The sequence below is a fragment of the Canis lupus genome, chromosome 3 (genome assembly GCF_011100685.1).
Source record: "Canis lupus familiaris isolate Mischka breed German Shepherd chromosome 3, alternate assembly UU_Cfam_GSD_1.0, whole genome shotgun sequence".
Classification (NCBI taxonomy): Eukaryota; Metazoa; Chordata; class Mammalia; order Carnivora; family Canidae; genus Canis; species Canis lupus.
Window position 1 is genome coordinate 30,217,429 of NC_049224.1, and position 16,018 is coordinate 30,233,446.

The window sequence follows — 16,018 nt, forward strand, 5'->3', positions numbered from 1 at the left end:
GCGCTACCTTTGGCCCAGGGCATGATCCTGGAGACCTGGGACCCCGCGTCGGGCTCCCTGCATGGATCCTGCTTTTCCCTCTGCCTGTGTCTCTGCCTTTCTCTGCATCTCTCTGTATCTCTCATGGATAAATAAATAAAATCTTTAAAAAAATAAAATAAAAAATAAAAGGTCTTATAGTAATGAAATGCAAATTCACAAGGTAGAAGTTGAATTTATTAAAGCTTTTCTGGAGCACGTCATGAGCAGTTCACTTTATGGTGTAGCAAGTGAGATGAATGTTTATAAATCGAGGCCACAGGCCTAGCCAGAAAGACAATGGAACCAGAATCGTAAGACCCAGATACTGGCTGCAAGACTGTCCCCATCTAGAATGTGAGTGACTCTGAGCAAGTCACATAATCCACGGCTTTCAGTCTTCTCATCTGTGAAATGAAGACCTGGACAAAAGTAACTTCTCAAGGTCTTTCCAGTTCTGAGGTTCTGTGATTTCTCATTTTAAAATTCCCTAAAATTAACAGTTAAGAGGTCTGAGCTCAAGTTCAAGTTGGATGCTGTCTTTAGAATTTTCTTAGTAGCATGGAAACACGTGACTCCTTCCTGAGGCCAACAGCTAAGCCAGCAATAGTCTAGGATCTGGGGTCACACAACCTGGTTTTGAATCCCAGCTCTTCCATATATCAGTTGTGTGACCTTATTAGCCTCTCTGTACTTCAACTTCCTTCATTACAAAATGGGATTATTAACAGTATGTACCACATAGGCACACCATGAGGATTAAATGAGATTGTTTCTGTGAAGTACTTTGAATGGTTCCAGGCATATATTTTTTTGTTTTTATTATTACTATGATCTTTGTTAAATATGTATGTCCTTTATTAATAACCAATTAATAATAATTAACTTATTAAGAACTTATCACAGCAGTTTCCCCATTCTCAACACTAAGAATCTTTTACTATTTTCCCTCACTGGTTCTGGGTTTCAAATGGTTTTATCTAGAGAGCTAAATTATTTTTCCATCTTAATCATATACATCACTGCCAATATCATGTCAAAATCTAGTCTTCTTCACCTAATATTCAATCGAAAATAAAAAAAAATCTTGAGGCAGCCTTACTGTAGAGAAATGAGTTCAGTTAACCCAGCTAAAAATTAAAAAATATGAACTCCAGAGGCTTAATTTGGCATCACTGGTGTATATGTACTGTGTTAAGTGTCAAGGCATGGTTCGTGGTCTCAAAGAGCTTAGGATTTAGTAGAACAAAAAGATACAGTCCTGATAGTACTTCAGGATAGGAAGAGGAGAGACTATGGTCTAGAGTGTGGGGAGAATTTTGAACAAGGAGTGATTTAAAGCTACATAAGATGTAACTCCTCATTCCTCATCTTAATCCCAAACATTGCCATCTCTACATTACCCTCTTGAGAAGACAAAATTAGAATCTGCCCTTTGGGTTAAGAAGCCATTTGTACGAAGTTTATTTATAAATGCAATATGTTCTCTGTCAGATACTCCATGAGTTTGGCATAAGCCATCAACTGGTTTTTTGAAAGGTCCTTAGAGCATAGAGTGTAAGACATGAAGAGTTCTGCATTAAAGCCTGAGGGCCAGAGATACAATCTACCTGGTTAGCAAGGCAGCCACCTGACTGCAGATGAGCTCCTCCTGTATAGAGGAGCCCTTCTTCACTCAATGGTCAGTGCGCTTGGAACTACAACTGGTTAACCACAAGTGGGGCCACCAGAGCCACAATAACAAACACAAGTCCCAAATGTGTGCTATTTTGGCATCGTCACTGCATTTGAACACCTGACTGCTGGGGCAGTCGTGACATCATCTGCAGCAGGAGCACAACCATGACACAGAGGGAGGCAGGCTCATTTGCAGCTTGCTGTGGTCGGTGCCTTAATGGTCTAAGAAACTCTGTACAGTAAGAAAAGCAGAATCCAGAACCCTCATCCATCACACTAGAAAAATCATTATGAACCTATGACTTGCAAAGGATTCCTTGGAGGGTAGTTGATTTCATGTCTTAAAGCAGAAATAATTATGGTTAAGACTGGAACATCCTATTGTGACCACAAAGCAAGGATATTTCAAATAATGTCAGGTACAGTGCTACAAGGACAAAGGAGCTGACCCAGAAGAGCAACCACTGACCAAAGCAAGTCAATCTGATCCATCAGAATAGAAGATACTAACCCGGGATCCCTGGGTGGCGCAGCGGTTTGGCGCCTGCCTTTGGCCCAGGGCGCGATCCTGGAGACCCGGGATCGAATCCCACATCAGGCTCCCGGTGCATGGAGCCTGCTTCTCCCTCTGCCTGTGTCTCTGCCTCTCTCTCTCTCTCTCTCTCTCTCTCTGTGACTATCATAAATAAATAAAAATTAAAAAAAAAAAAGAAGATACTAACCCTAGTTAAGTCTGTGAAAGGCCAGGAGTTCATAGCAATCATCAAAAGAGAACAGTACAAAGTGTACAGAAAAGAAATTATAATACAAACTGATAAAGTAAGGCATGTATAATTATTTGTATTGATTTTAGCAAGGTGGGAAGTGTTATTAAAATACAGGTGCTTTGTTTTTTCTATATCTGTCTATGGAATATAGATATTTTTTTACACTATTTATAGTATACTTTATACCCTAAGAATAAAAACCAGGAACTCTAAGCCAGAATGCCATGGAAAATCAAGGAAGTGACCCAAGATAAGAAAGGACCGAAGAACACACAGTTTGTGACAAAAACAGCCAGGTGAAAAGGGGGTCTGGCACTGACAGTCACACAACCATCAGGCAGACATGATCTGAGATGGAGAAACATAGTCCGAGATGATAAATCAGCAAAATGAACAATTACCAAATAATTCTACCTAAGTAGAGCCAATCCTTCATCTTGTGGGTGAGAAACCTCTAGAATGCCCAACAAATTTCAAGAAAATATTCAAAAGGCATATATAAACTTTTAATAACGTTAATAGATCACGCCAATACATCATCATGACAGGACAATGGGTTATAGAACACTGGCCAAGCGAGACAGGCTGTAAATCATTTCTGGCAGAAGGAGGGTGGGCTAGGAGTGGGGACTAGAATGAAAATAAAAACCTACCTGGAAGCCATATACTGAAAATTATAGAGGTCTGACTGATTTCACAAGTAAAGTTTATCCCGATGCCTGGTAGCCAGGGTCTGACTCACCGTGGGGGAAGAAGCCCAACTGGTACCATGCACCGCCTGACAAACCATGGGTCAGAAACCAGATCTATAACCCAGGAAGGTGTAAAGGTGTTCTTTGGTTTCTGGTACCCTTATGATCATGTCAACTCTGGCCAAGAGTCAATATATTACAGTCCTGGGATGAGTGAAAATTAGTGTGTAAATAATTAAATGAATGAAATTTGCACTGTGGATTTTTCAGAATGGATTTAAGTGTGTTAAGTTTGTAATGATACATCTGGGTATTTTACCTGTCTTTTAAAGTATTGGAAGTGTTCAAAATAGCAGTTCTACTAAAACTGTTAAACTAATTCAATTTTACAACCAATGTTTAAGCATTTAACAGTTGTTTCATAAATTGAACAACAAACAACATGCAAAGAATGTTCTTCTCCATGTATAAATGCCCAGTTAAAAAATCCATTAGTAGGAACTTGTTAGAAAGGCTCTCACTTCTTCAACTGGTTTCTTTTCATTGCAGACGTTCATACAATCCAAATGAAGCCAGCAAAACCCACACCATATACACATTTTAAGTGCAAGTACATCAAAACAGTCACAATATATTGGTGTTGCGATAATAGGTACTTTAGCTAGCTTCCTTTTGATATTTTTTCTGAGTTTTCCATTTTTTCCCACAGTGAGCATTTAAATTTTTTTTTTAATAAGAAAAAGATAACAAGAATTTCTTTGAAAAAAGAATGAGGTCACCTATCAGTGAGATGAGTCCTTCTACATGAAGCAAAGCTTGAGGAATCCCTCTGGGGTTGCTGTGCTCACCTTCACGGGCGGCATTTCTCTGAGAACATCAAGCTGTAGACAAAGGAAGCAGTGAGTGGCAGGCAACAAGGCCGGGGTCAGAAATCCAAGTGAAAAGATGAGGAGCGGGCAAGAAAAGTGGAAAGCAGATTCAAACTGGAAGTAAGAGCAAAACCCCAGAGGATTTTTTTTTTTTTTTAAACCCCAAAGGATCTTAATGAGGTCGTTAAGCCCACATCAAGAAGACAGGGAACAGAAGGCCAGTTGGCATGGCTGGGAGCTGTCGCACACCAGCCCCACAGGCTGAGGTAGCAGGAAGGTAGAGCCTGGGTACACGGGGGATCTTCCCTCCTGGCTCCTGATCTATATTCAGAACCTTTGACCTGCCCAACTCCCTGTCCAATAATGCTGATTTTCTATACAGCAATGTTGCTGTATCCCCAGCCAGGATATAATGGCCAGACACGTATGTGTTCATTTCCAGCATCACTTCTAATTATCCAGTGAGAGCAAACCCACTGCCCTTATGAAAAGTGCTCTGCTACCCAGCTCCCCAATGTGTCTTGCCCAAATGAGAAGAATACCAGTCTCATTTGAGTGACTATATTCTAAACCGTTGAGGGAAAAAGTTTTGATAGAAAAAACTTTAGAAAGACTTGAGACTTCTCAGCTTTATACCAGGAAGCAGTCGTATAGCAAGTCTAGGACAGAGAAAAGAGAAGGCGATTCTCCCAGGAAATGCTGTTTGTTAAGTAAACAGTCAAAGATCCTACTTAAGGTCAGATCTGGTGAGGGACAGGCTCCAGAGGATCTGCTACAGAATGATTAACAGTAATGAAGACTTCCGTGAGTAACTGCATGACTGAGAAAAACAGTCCTCGGAAATATCACACCAACATCTGCATATAAGTGGCAAGAAGAAGTTGCCTTTTCTTTTTTTTTTTTTTTTTTTTTTTGCCTTTTCTTTATTTACCAATCTGCTGAAGCCATTGTTAAAATGATTACAAACTCATTTGCAAGCTTCACTGCAGTTCTATATAATTTCTCTGGAAAAATAGTGACATTGCTAGAATGGAACTTAGCACAAGTTTCTTTATAAGCTGCTTAACATTAACAGCTCAGGTGTCCACGTCGGTGGTGGTGGAGGTGGGAACTAATTTAAACTTGTCCAAAATACCCCAAGAGCATGCCACAGATTAGGAGATTAGCACTATGATGCACGGGTATGATAATGATATTAACTAACTGTAGCTGGCTTAGCAGGTCACAAAAGCAGTACTAAGTATAGTGTTAAGTGATCATTCTAAGCTCTGAAAAATATTTGACAAGAAATGTTGGGCAACACATTTGAAAATATTCCTCAAGACAAGCACTTTTGCACAAAAAAGCTTTCAGAAATACTGCTGGCATAATGATATACTAGCCAACACATGAAGAGGAAGGCATAGAAGTGATCCTGCTCTCTTCCCCACTCTTTTTTTTTTTTTTAAGATCTTATTTATTTATTCATGAGAGACACACAGAGGGAGGCAGAGACACAGGCAGAGGGAGAAGCAGGCAAGAAGCCCGATGCGAGACCTGATCCCGGACCCTGGGATTGTGCCCTGCGCTAAAGGCAGATACTCAACCACTGAGCCACCCAGGTTTCCCCCGCTACCCCATTCTAAATTACAAGAATAAAAAGGAATCACAGAAAAGGCCCTTACATTTGGTCTGTATTTCTGTCATCTTCCAAACAAATCTCCTAAGTACCCATCAGGGGAAAAGTCAAATTATATGACATAATCAAAATTCTTTTCTAGTAGGCCAGCAGTGCGATGAATTATTGTAGAAACCTTTTCCTTTGGAGAGGAAAAGAGCCAGGAAGAAGTTAATATAAATCTCTACACAGAAGACTGCCAGGAAAATGACTTCTAGTGATATAAACACGAGGCAGATGTTTTAGAAGAAATTTAAAATTTAATTAGACATAAAGTCTACAAGCTATTACCTGTATGAATGCAAGATGACAGCCATAAACTGGATTTTTAGAATCGACTTTGTTACCACCTAAAAATAACTTTTCTTCCAGTCCAGTAAGATAAAAAATGATCTGTGAACTAGCACAATGTAAGCATTTTCAGAAATTAAGCTATCGAACAATTGCTTTTAATTAATGAACATTAATAGTATCCTGGGGGTCCTGTGTGGCTCAGTTAGTTAAGCGTCTGACTCTTGATTTCGGTTCAGGTCATGATCTCAGGGTTGTGATATTCAGCCCCAAATCATGTTCCTTGCTGGGCATGTAGTCCACTTAAGATTCTTTCTCCCCCTCTGTCCCTCTTCCCTCCCTCTTTAAAAAAACAAACGTTATCTTGATTTGACTAACTCGAAGCAACTCTTATGCTTCTTCTTTACCCCGTGGTCCAGGTTCTATTGAGTGAAGGTCAGAAGAAACTATCCTGATACTGGACTTCCTTAGTCTATGATAAGAATTGAAGCAAAATGATGATTTAAGAGTATCAAAGTTATGACCATTAAAGCTGCTCGTTTGATGTAGTTTGGCTGGCTATATTTGTAAACTAGATCACAACTCAAGAACATGGCAACATTATGAGATCCCCAGAAGTTTCAACTTAAGTTTTCTCATTATTCTTACAGGTCTTTCATTCATTTTCTGGTATTCTGTTTTGAATTAGATCTTAAAAATCAGAAAAAATAGTTTTCCAATTCAAGGACTATATTTATGTGATAATTTAAAAAATTTGTGCCAAATACAAAACAACTCAATCCAATAAAAGGTTCTTTGGATTATTTAAGTAACTTAAGATCCCTCTTCTAAAACAGAAATTACAGTTTCATTTAAATCTACTCCCTACGCACTTCGTTGTGTTTTTTCCCACCTCAATGCATGAATGCAGTATATCATTCTCGGTATGTTTTTCCGGTCATATACATCTGTTGTTTCTGGATAAAATATCTGGAAAACAAAAGAAACAATATGTTTTATTATGTTTTGTTTTTCAAAGTTACTTTAAATCTCCCAAATGATGGTACTTTGATTGTCTTTGTTGTATTTCCTTAAATGTAGAGGAACCTGCCCATTGTCGCTCCCTCCCTTTTGCTCTACAGGCAGACCCATGGGTGCATCTGGGCCCCTGACGGCATGACAGCATGCCTCCTAGTGGGCTTGGGAGAGTGGGGGATTCCTGGGTGGCCACTCCAGGAGGCTGCATCCACAGGGCTAGTGGCACTTTCACTCCACAAGCTGTAAGCCTGGTCAGGCTCTGCTCTCTGTAGCAGGGTCATCCTGTGACTGCCTACAGGTACCCTACCCTGAGAAGGGTGTCTGTCTTATAGTGTTTTATTATAATGTTAAACACCTAACTACACACTTGTATAAACAGGCATGCACACACACAAGACATGCTGATACTATTTTCTGCTTGAATAATACATTTTACCAAATAAAATCTGGAAAGTAAATGAAGTATGAAAGAAGGCACTACCTATAATCTCATTTCCTAGATTGTTACCATTAGCATTTCAGTGTATTTTCTTCCAGGCTTTTTCAGTATATATATGTCTCTGATTTTTTATATTTATGTATGTATGTATGTGAAAACAAAACTGTAATACTCTAAGCCCCAGTAATGCTATAGTAGATAGTATTATTATAGTACCATAGCAGAACATGACTATTTCCATCCTCTTCATTATTCTATTAGAATGTTATTTATAATAGATGTTTGTGATTCTGTTATCTTTTTGAATGATAATTTAAGTCAGTTCTCTAAGGTTGAACTTTTTGTTTGTTTGCTCCCAATCTGTTCCTATTAAAAGTTTACTGCAATGAATATCCCTGCATTTTCTGAACACTTGATTACTTCTTTTGGATAAACAACTAAATATGCAGTTACTTAACCAGTAAGATTGAACAGAGGCTTTTAATACACATCAACACTACTCTTAAGCCTGAAACTAAAACCTTGATAAGAAACAGATTTTAGAATAGGGCACCAAACTCCTCTATTCCCAAGCACCAAAAATGAGTCATTAGGCTTAAGGCTTCTAAGAAAAAGATAAGCATGCTGGCATTACCATTTTCAGTAGATATTTTATAAAAGTTGACATAAAAATGAAAATTAAGTCCAGTATCATATGGTAGCACTTGATACTCAAATCTGATTTTCTATTAGGCACTGAAAAAAGCTGAGAGAAGAAAGCAGCGAAGTTTTCTCAGCCACAATGTATAGCCACAGAGTGCTTAAATAAATGTCTTCAGTGAAGGAAAGTTCAAGGTCTTTTCAACTTTCCCTCAAAATGTTTGCTGTTACAGCATCTGTCAGGAGAGGATTCTCAATTCAGAAGGACAGGACCAGGTTTCAAAGGCTAGCAGGAAAGTGGAAGAAATTTATAGCTCCCCACTCGCTTTCCTTTCAAAAACCTGTATTTCTTTATATTTCTCCATATGGAAATGCATATTCCTATAAATATTTGTTTCATTTCTTTTGGAAAATCTTGAATAAGATTTTTTAGCCAATACGGTAGGATCAATTCATAGAGTTCACCAGGACATTTTTTAAAAAGATTTTATTTATTTACTCATGAGAGGCACAGAGGGAGAGAGAAACAGGCAGAGACACAGGCAGAGGGAGAAGCAGGCTCTATGCAGGGAGCCTGACGCGGGACTCGATCCCGGGTCTCCAGGATGAGGCCCTGGGCTGAAGGCGGCGCTAAACCACTGAGCCACCCGGGCTGCCCCTCACCAGAACATTTTGATCATCACCATACCCCCAGCATTAGCAGGATGCTGCGCATGGAAAAGGTAAGTGAAGACATTAGTAGTGGTCAAATACAGCCATCAATTCAGCACGCTATTGGTCACTCATCACTGCAATGTAATGTATTAATCACTTCATAAAAATCAGTGTTAAAACAGTATCTGCCACATGGATCACTTATTTGGTTTTAAGTTAAGGAAAACTTGGCCCAACACATGCCATTTGAAAAGCTTTAAGTCAAATCTATGAAACATAACAAAATGATCCTAATTTAAAGTATGTTGCCTCATAGAGAAGAATTTTATTTGAATTTTTCTTTATTAATCTGTTTGCTATCCAGTAAGGACTTGCTAAATGACAACCTAGAAATATGAATTCTATATTATAACTCGTTCCCAAACGGGAACAGTATTTAATGTTCCAGGCATTTTCAGAGAAGGGAAAATAATTTGATTCAAAATGCAAGGATAAATCAATATTGGCTATTTTGAAATAAAATATGCTGAGCTAAATCAGGTATAAGCTCAAACAGACTGAAAACTGTCATTTATAATCTACATTAAGCAATTTTTTGTTTTTGTTGTGGTGGGTGGTGTTAATTCAAACCTGGATTAATAATAGCAAGACCTGGACCACTTCCACATCATTTCTTCAAAACAGGGGTACATAATAAGCAACAGAATGGAGTGAACTATCAATACCTACAAAGCCTGATGGATCTCAAGGGCATTACTGAAAGAAAGTCAATCTCTCTATTCCATTTCTTTAACATTCTCAAAATGACCAAACCATAGAGATGGAGAATAGAGTAGGGGCTGTCAGGGAACAGGGCTAGAAAAGGAGGTGATGGTCAAGGCCTACTCCTCTGTGGTATCTGTACCTTAATTGTGGTGGTGGTAACACAAATATATTCATGGCATAAAATTGCATAGAAACATACACACAAAAATCACTGCATATAAAAATGGTGAAAATAAGGTCTACAGCCTAGTTAACAGTAACACACTGATATCCATTTATTATTTTACTCCAGTTAGTAGATGTAATCACTGGGAGAAGCGGAATCAAGAATATGCATAGATGGGTCAGGCGATTTGAACAAGATGAAGACGGAACCTAAGCTGGGCACAGGCAGTGGACGTTGTCCCGCTGAGAGCTGAAGATGGCAGTGAACTCAATGTCTGTCACCAGTGATAACCTAAGTCGACATGACATGCTGGCCTGGATCAATGAGTCTCTACAGCTGAATCTGACAAAGATTGAACAGTTTTGCTCAGGGGCTGCCTATTGTCAGGTTATGGACATGCTATTCCCTGGCTCCATTGCCTTGAAGAAAGTGAAATTCCAGGCTAAACTAGAGCATGAATACATCCAGAACTTCAAAATACTACAAGCAGGTTTTAAGAGAATGGGTGTTGACAAAATAATTCCTGTGGACAAATTAGTAAAAGGAAAGTTTCAGGACAATTTTGAATTTGTTCAGTGGTTCAAGAAGTTTTTTGATGCAAACTATGATGAAAAAGACTATGACCCTGTAGCTGCCAGACAAGGTCAAGAAACTGCAGTGGCTCCCTCCCTTGTTGCTCTAGCTCTGAACAAACTGAAAAAACCTCTCCGCTCTAACAGTGCAGCTCCACACAGGCTCAATGCAACACCCAGAACTACTGCAACCCCCAAGGCTGGCCCGGGTGTGGTGCGAAAGAATCCTGGTGGGGGCAATGGGGATGATGAAGCAGCTGAATTGATGCAGCAGGTCAATGTATTGAAACTTACCATCGAAGACTTGGAGAAAAAGAGAGATTTCTACTTTGAAAAGCTAAGAAACATCAAATTGATTTGCCAGGAGAACAAAGGGGAAAACAACCCTGTATTGCAGAGGATCGTGAACATTCTCTAAGCCACAGATGAAGGCTTTGTGATACCTGATGAAGGGGGCCCACAGGAGGAACAAGAAGAGTATTAACAGCCTGGCGGCAGAGCAACATCCGAATTCTTCACTCCAAATCATGTGCTTAACTGTAAAATACCCCCTTTTATTATTCTTACAGGACTCACTGGTTTCTTTTCATGTCTTCTTAAAGTGCACCTTGCAGAAGTTTCACCCCTTTTCCAATGAATTTGAGTTTGGAGCTTTTACCCTGTAGCAGAGCAGTATTAACATCTAGTTGGGTCACCTGGGGAACAGATAGGCTGACCATGGGGCTCACTGTGTGGACGCTGGTAACACTCACTGTTGTTGCTTTTATGTCATATACTGAGGTGGAGTCCTCAGTAGAGAAATGTAAAGACTGATTTGAATTTTAAGCTAATGACAGAGAATGTTTTAATAAATAAATGCCTTAAGAATAAAAAAAAAGAATATGCATAGATGTACTATTTTTGCAACTTCCTGTGAATCTAAAATTATTTCAAAATCAGAAGTTGAAGAAATCACTCTACAATTTCTAACAAATGTAATTATTTCCTCATTTCCTCTACTTGTCAATTTGTCTCTGAGGCTTAAGGGCACTTGCTCTTTCAATTTAATAAGCACTGAATATTGGCCAAGTTTTATTTGGGACAGCTATTTCAAGAGTAAGAACTCTAACTCCCTGGGTTTTACCATTCAAAGTGATAATATGCTTTATAATAACACTTTATAAAAATACTTTTGTCATTTTAACTTACAGTGATACAATACATGGTACGATACTGAATCTGAAGTCAAAAAGGAGGTGGCTACTTTAAGTTAACTGTCTACCAGCTACGGCTTGTCTTGACCTTGTTGAATTTATGCATGCTTTAACCTAGCTGCTCTCCATCTGTGTACATACTTCATTCTGAGTTCCTGCCATATATTACTTTGCACAGGCCTTTTCATATTTCTGCGTAGTCCTCATATTTGTTGTGCCCGAAGCAATGAGGCCATCTGCTGCATTAACACATCCCAGTATGCCAGATCTTCTTTCATAATGAGGTGTTCACATGACCCCTTTTGGCTTCTCAGTTCAGGCTTACCTTGGGTAGACCAATAGACTCCATTGCTCTTAACCACTGGACCGTATTGTCTGTATGTCGAAAATGAAGGCCGGACTTCTAGTGTGAAGATGGGGAGGGGGAGAAGAAGGGACCACATGAAAAGTGAGTCATTTGTAACAACTTTTTTTCATTAGCAGGATGTTTTCCAATTCTATTTCTCCTAAAATAGAGTTATTAAATCATAAAACAACTGGAGACACAATAAAGAAGACTAGGCTATCTCAGCAACAGCGTTAGTAATGGACCATTCCAGTCCCCACAATTCACATATTTGAGGTAATTCTGAACTAGAATCTCAACATTTAATGTCTAGCACATGCCCCAGGATATTTTATGAGACACATGTGCACACACATGCATGCACACATACGCACACACAGTGTCAAGATTTTGGCAACCGTGGCTGAGAAACTTAGCAACTTCAAGAAAATAGGATTTTTAGAAGACTAAATGCTTTCTTCCTGGTTTCTGGTTCTGCCAAAACATTTTTTTTTCTGATCTTGAATAGAATTTCTGTAGAAAACCTGTAAATGTAGAAAAATACATAGAAAAAAAAGGGGGGAACCCCCACAGTTCAGGGGCAATTTTAGTATGCCATCCTCTTATAATTTAATCATAATCTTTGTGTAAGAAATAAATCTTCAGTAGAAATGTTTTACAAGACCTTTCTCTACGTGCACAATGACAACAGGCTTTCTATGTCTTCTGCTTTTCTTTAAAGCCCTCCTCAGTCTTTTCCCCACAGTCTATAACTGTGGCAACCTTACCTGTATCTCATCAAGTAGGTACTGAAACATTGGGAGCTTTACGGGTACTCTGTATTTTTCATTAGTTAAATGAGTAGCATAAAGTTATGTATTTTATTTTTCATTTTAGTATATGAAAAAACAGGAATTACAGCAAGTTTCATTATATAATATCCGATAACAGATAATCACATTCAGAAAGCCTGGCCCTTCCTACCTCTTCTACGATCTTCTACAAATCAAATAGTTTATGTAAAAGAAAATGTTTTTGTTGCTGTTAGACTTATATTTTATTTTTTAAAAAATTTTTATTCATTTATTCATAGAGACACACAGAGAGAGAGAGAGGTGAAGACACAGGCAGAGGGAGAAGCAGGCTCCATGCAGGGAGCCTGACGCGTGACTGGATCCCGGGTCTCCAGGATCACACCCTGGGTTTCAGGCAGCACTAAACTGCTGCACCACCTGGGCTGCCCTAGACTTCTACTTTATAAAGTATAGGTCAAATTAACATTTGACAAATGTGTATGCCTTTTTAGTAGTGGTCAGACTGAATTCTGTGTGTCAAGCACTGCATGTAAATTATCTCTGCTTTTCAAAACACTCTGCAAGGCAGTTATCATTTCCCATTTTTTAGAGATGAAGAAACGAAGGCCAGAAAGACCAACTAATTTGCCTGAGACCAATTAGGTGTTAAGTGGCTGAGCTGAGATTCAAAATGAGGTCTCTCTGAAACTGAAAACCTTCCTCATACTAGCATTCCCTAGTGGTAGAACAAAGGACCTAATGATGGTGGGATTATTCTTTGAATGGAAAAAATCAGCAGTTACTATGAAATCACTAGAGGGAGGAGAGGTGGGGGAAGAGGAAGGGAGAGGGAAAGAGGAAAAAAAGGGAAGAGGGGCACCGGGGAGAGAGGGAAGGGGAGGAGGGGGAGGGGGCCTGGAGAGTTAAGAGCCAGGCAGTACTGTCTGAGGGAGACTCAGCATAAACAACTCTTACAGAATACAAACAAGTCTCAGACACAGCCACTCTGTGACCATGGAGGGACAAGAGAAACAATCCACATTCACATCAAGACAGAGAAGAGGAACCTAGGCACCACAAAATAACTAAATGTCCCACTGTTCCAACTAAGATGAGCAACCGTTTTCATGGATGAGTCTAATCCCCATTCTATCTTTTCACCTCCTAGATAAAAAGTACTGGAACACCAAACTGATGCTGCTTCCTGACAACTCTCCAAAGATAACTGGTCTTTGCTTCCCTAAATCCATATTAGAATCACCAGTACAAGCCCAACTCTACACTAAGCTCCTCTTCCCTCCTGCTCATAGTCCCATCAGTATGTATATTTTTCTTGCCATAACAAGTTAAATAAACCTAATTTTGTTTGACCCTTGTTTGAAGGCTGGTTTCTTGGTGGGCTTCAAAAACCCAAATCATTAAGCAGGTATCCGTGTCCACTTAGTGGTCTTATTAGCCAGGTAACCTCAGGAAAGTTACAAATCTCTTTGAACCTTGGTTCCTCAGCCATAAAATGGGTATAGCATACATCTCTGAGTTGAGATGGAATGAGAATACACATATAGCAATTAGTTGCAAAGGGCATCTAAGAAGGCAATAAATATTAGTTATTATAATTATTGTATGCTATAGGACCAGGCTTGCAACCTTATTCACTTTAAGGTCAGAAAAAGGTTTAGTGTTTCATGAAAGAGGCACTGAAGGAAAGGGTGGTTATCTTGGTCTTATTTCTATAGTAAACGAAATGACAGATTTCAAATCCTTCGTCCATTTTAAACATCTGAAGAATGCTGACTTCGGAATGCTAAGGTATACATATTCAAGAAGGTTCGGTGCGTGATGTGCATTAACATCTTCAATTTACTGTATTTATTTCAATTAGAACAAAAATAGTTTCCTAAACACTGAGGCCCAAAATAAGCTTAGTCCATAACCACTTTCACCTTGTCTATTTTTTCACCAGTCCCCCATATTCATACCAGGCTAGATGGCATGTTTGTAGTCTTATTTAGGGAAGGGTTATTAATGTCTATCCACCTAATTTCTTCCAGCTTTGGACTAGAACGTACATGCTAATTTCCCACTGCTGAGCTATTTCACCAGCCAATAAGGTTACTTAAGCTTAAATTGAACAGATGAGGAATTATCTAAGTCTTCTTTGGATGATAACTTCTTCTACCTAAGACTCACCTGAATAGTTAACATCTATAACATCTATTTTAAGTCCACTGTTATCCATGCACTGCCTGGAAAGATACCGTTTTCTGTTCTTAAGCATCACCAAACTCAAGGAATGCCCTTCTTGCTCCCTCCTCTCCTTTCTCTTGCCCATCTTAACCACCTTGGGAACACTGTGGGAACATGCCTTCACCATGTAAGCCTTGGCCTTTTTACACTCTACCCCCCTTTAGAACTGGCGCTCTCCCCTTGGTCACGTTATGCTGTCCACCCAGCCATCTTCTCTTCATGGCCCTCTATCCATTTCTAATCCCTCTCCAGGTTGTTTTCTCTCTTGAACCCATTTACTTCTTGTCTATGTAGGCCACTGTTACCTGTCACCTGGCCTAGTTATCCCCTCATTGGACTGCCTCCACCCTCATCTTGCAATTTATTCTACACATAGCAGCCGACTCATCTTTGTGAAGCCATGATGCCTCTTTCAATGGCTTCCTCTTCAGTGACTTATGATGAAGTCACAGATCTCCCAGCCTGGCTGTGTGATCAGTCTCTGCTTCGATCTCGGCCTCATTTTTCACCACTGTACCTCACCACAGGCTTTCAGCCACTCTGTTTTGCCCAAGCTTTTTTCTTCCTCAGGTCTCTCAAAAATAGGCTCCTTGTCTGGACTGTCCTCGCTACTCCCCACCCTCAAAGCTGCACATGGATGATTTTCTTCTCGTTCTTCCCGCCTCAGAGGTAAATGTCTCCTCAGAGCAGCTCATCCTCTATGCAGTGCTATCTGTCAGTAATATCAGCTTTAATTTCTTCCCTCATATAACCATCCCCACAACAGTGTATTTACTTACAGTCTGCCTCCTCAGCCCTAAGTGCCATGAAATCACGTCTGCCTTGCTCACCACTCTGCCTTCATGTGCAGAACAGTGCCTGGGCACGTGGCAGGGGCTGATAAGCACTGTATGGGTAAGTCAATTCTATACTGTATGTTTTTCTATTATAGTAAAATTTTATCTTCTTTCCCTCTACCTTTATTAAAATTTATTATTTATCTAGATACTGGTAGATTATCTCAAATCCAAGTAATACGTAAGAAAAGAATCATCTGGGATAATTATTAAGAGTGTAACTTCCTGGGTCCCTGGCCAAGAGACTTCCTGACTCAGTAGCCTGGGCTGGGCCCAGAAATCCACGTTTTCCACACATCCATCGAGTGGTCCTGCAGGAGATTTTAGCATCACATTTGGAGGAAGAGTGTCAGACTCCAAGCACCCTAAGTATCAAATAAAGCACAGAAGATAAGAAATG

The 16,018-nt window shown here is 39.6% G+C and overlaps 2 protein-coding genes across 3 annotated transcripts in view; one reads left to right on the top strand and one right to left on the bottom strand.

Annotated features, from left to right (window-relative positions):
• IQGAP2 (IQ motif containing GTPase activating protein 2) overlaps positions 1 to 16,018 on the bottom strand; it is a 287,444-nt gene that overhangs the window by 117,619 nt on the left and 153,807 nt on the right. For both annotated transcript variants that reach the window (XM_038532513.1, XM_038532512.1), the window contains exons 4-5: positions 11,742 to 11,819; positions 6,864 to 6,940 (exon numbers count right to left, since the gene is read on the bottom strand). In XM_038532513.1, the coding sequence (XP_038388441.1) occupies positions 6,864 to 6,940; positions 11,742 to 11,819 (155 nt within the window). The remainder of the gene's footprint in view (positions 1 to 6,863; positions 6,941 to 11,741; positions 11,820 to 16,018) is intronic.
• Positions 9,907 to 10,656, top strand: LOC100682736 (microtubule-associated protein RP/EB family member 1-like). Its single transcript, XM_038532515.1, has one exon. The coding sequence runs from the start codon at positions 9,907 to 9,909 to the stop codon at positions 10,639 to 10,641; it is 735 nt and encodes a 244-aa protein (XP_038388443.1). The 3' UTR covers positions 10,642 to 10,656.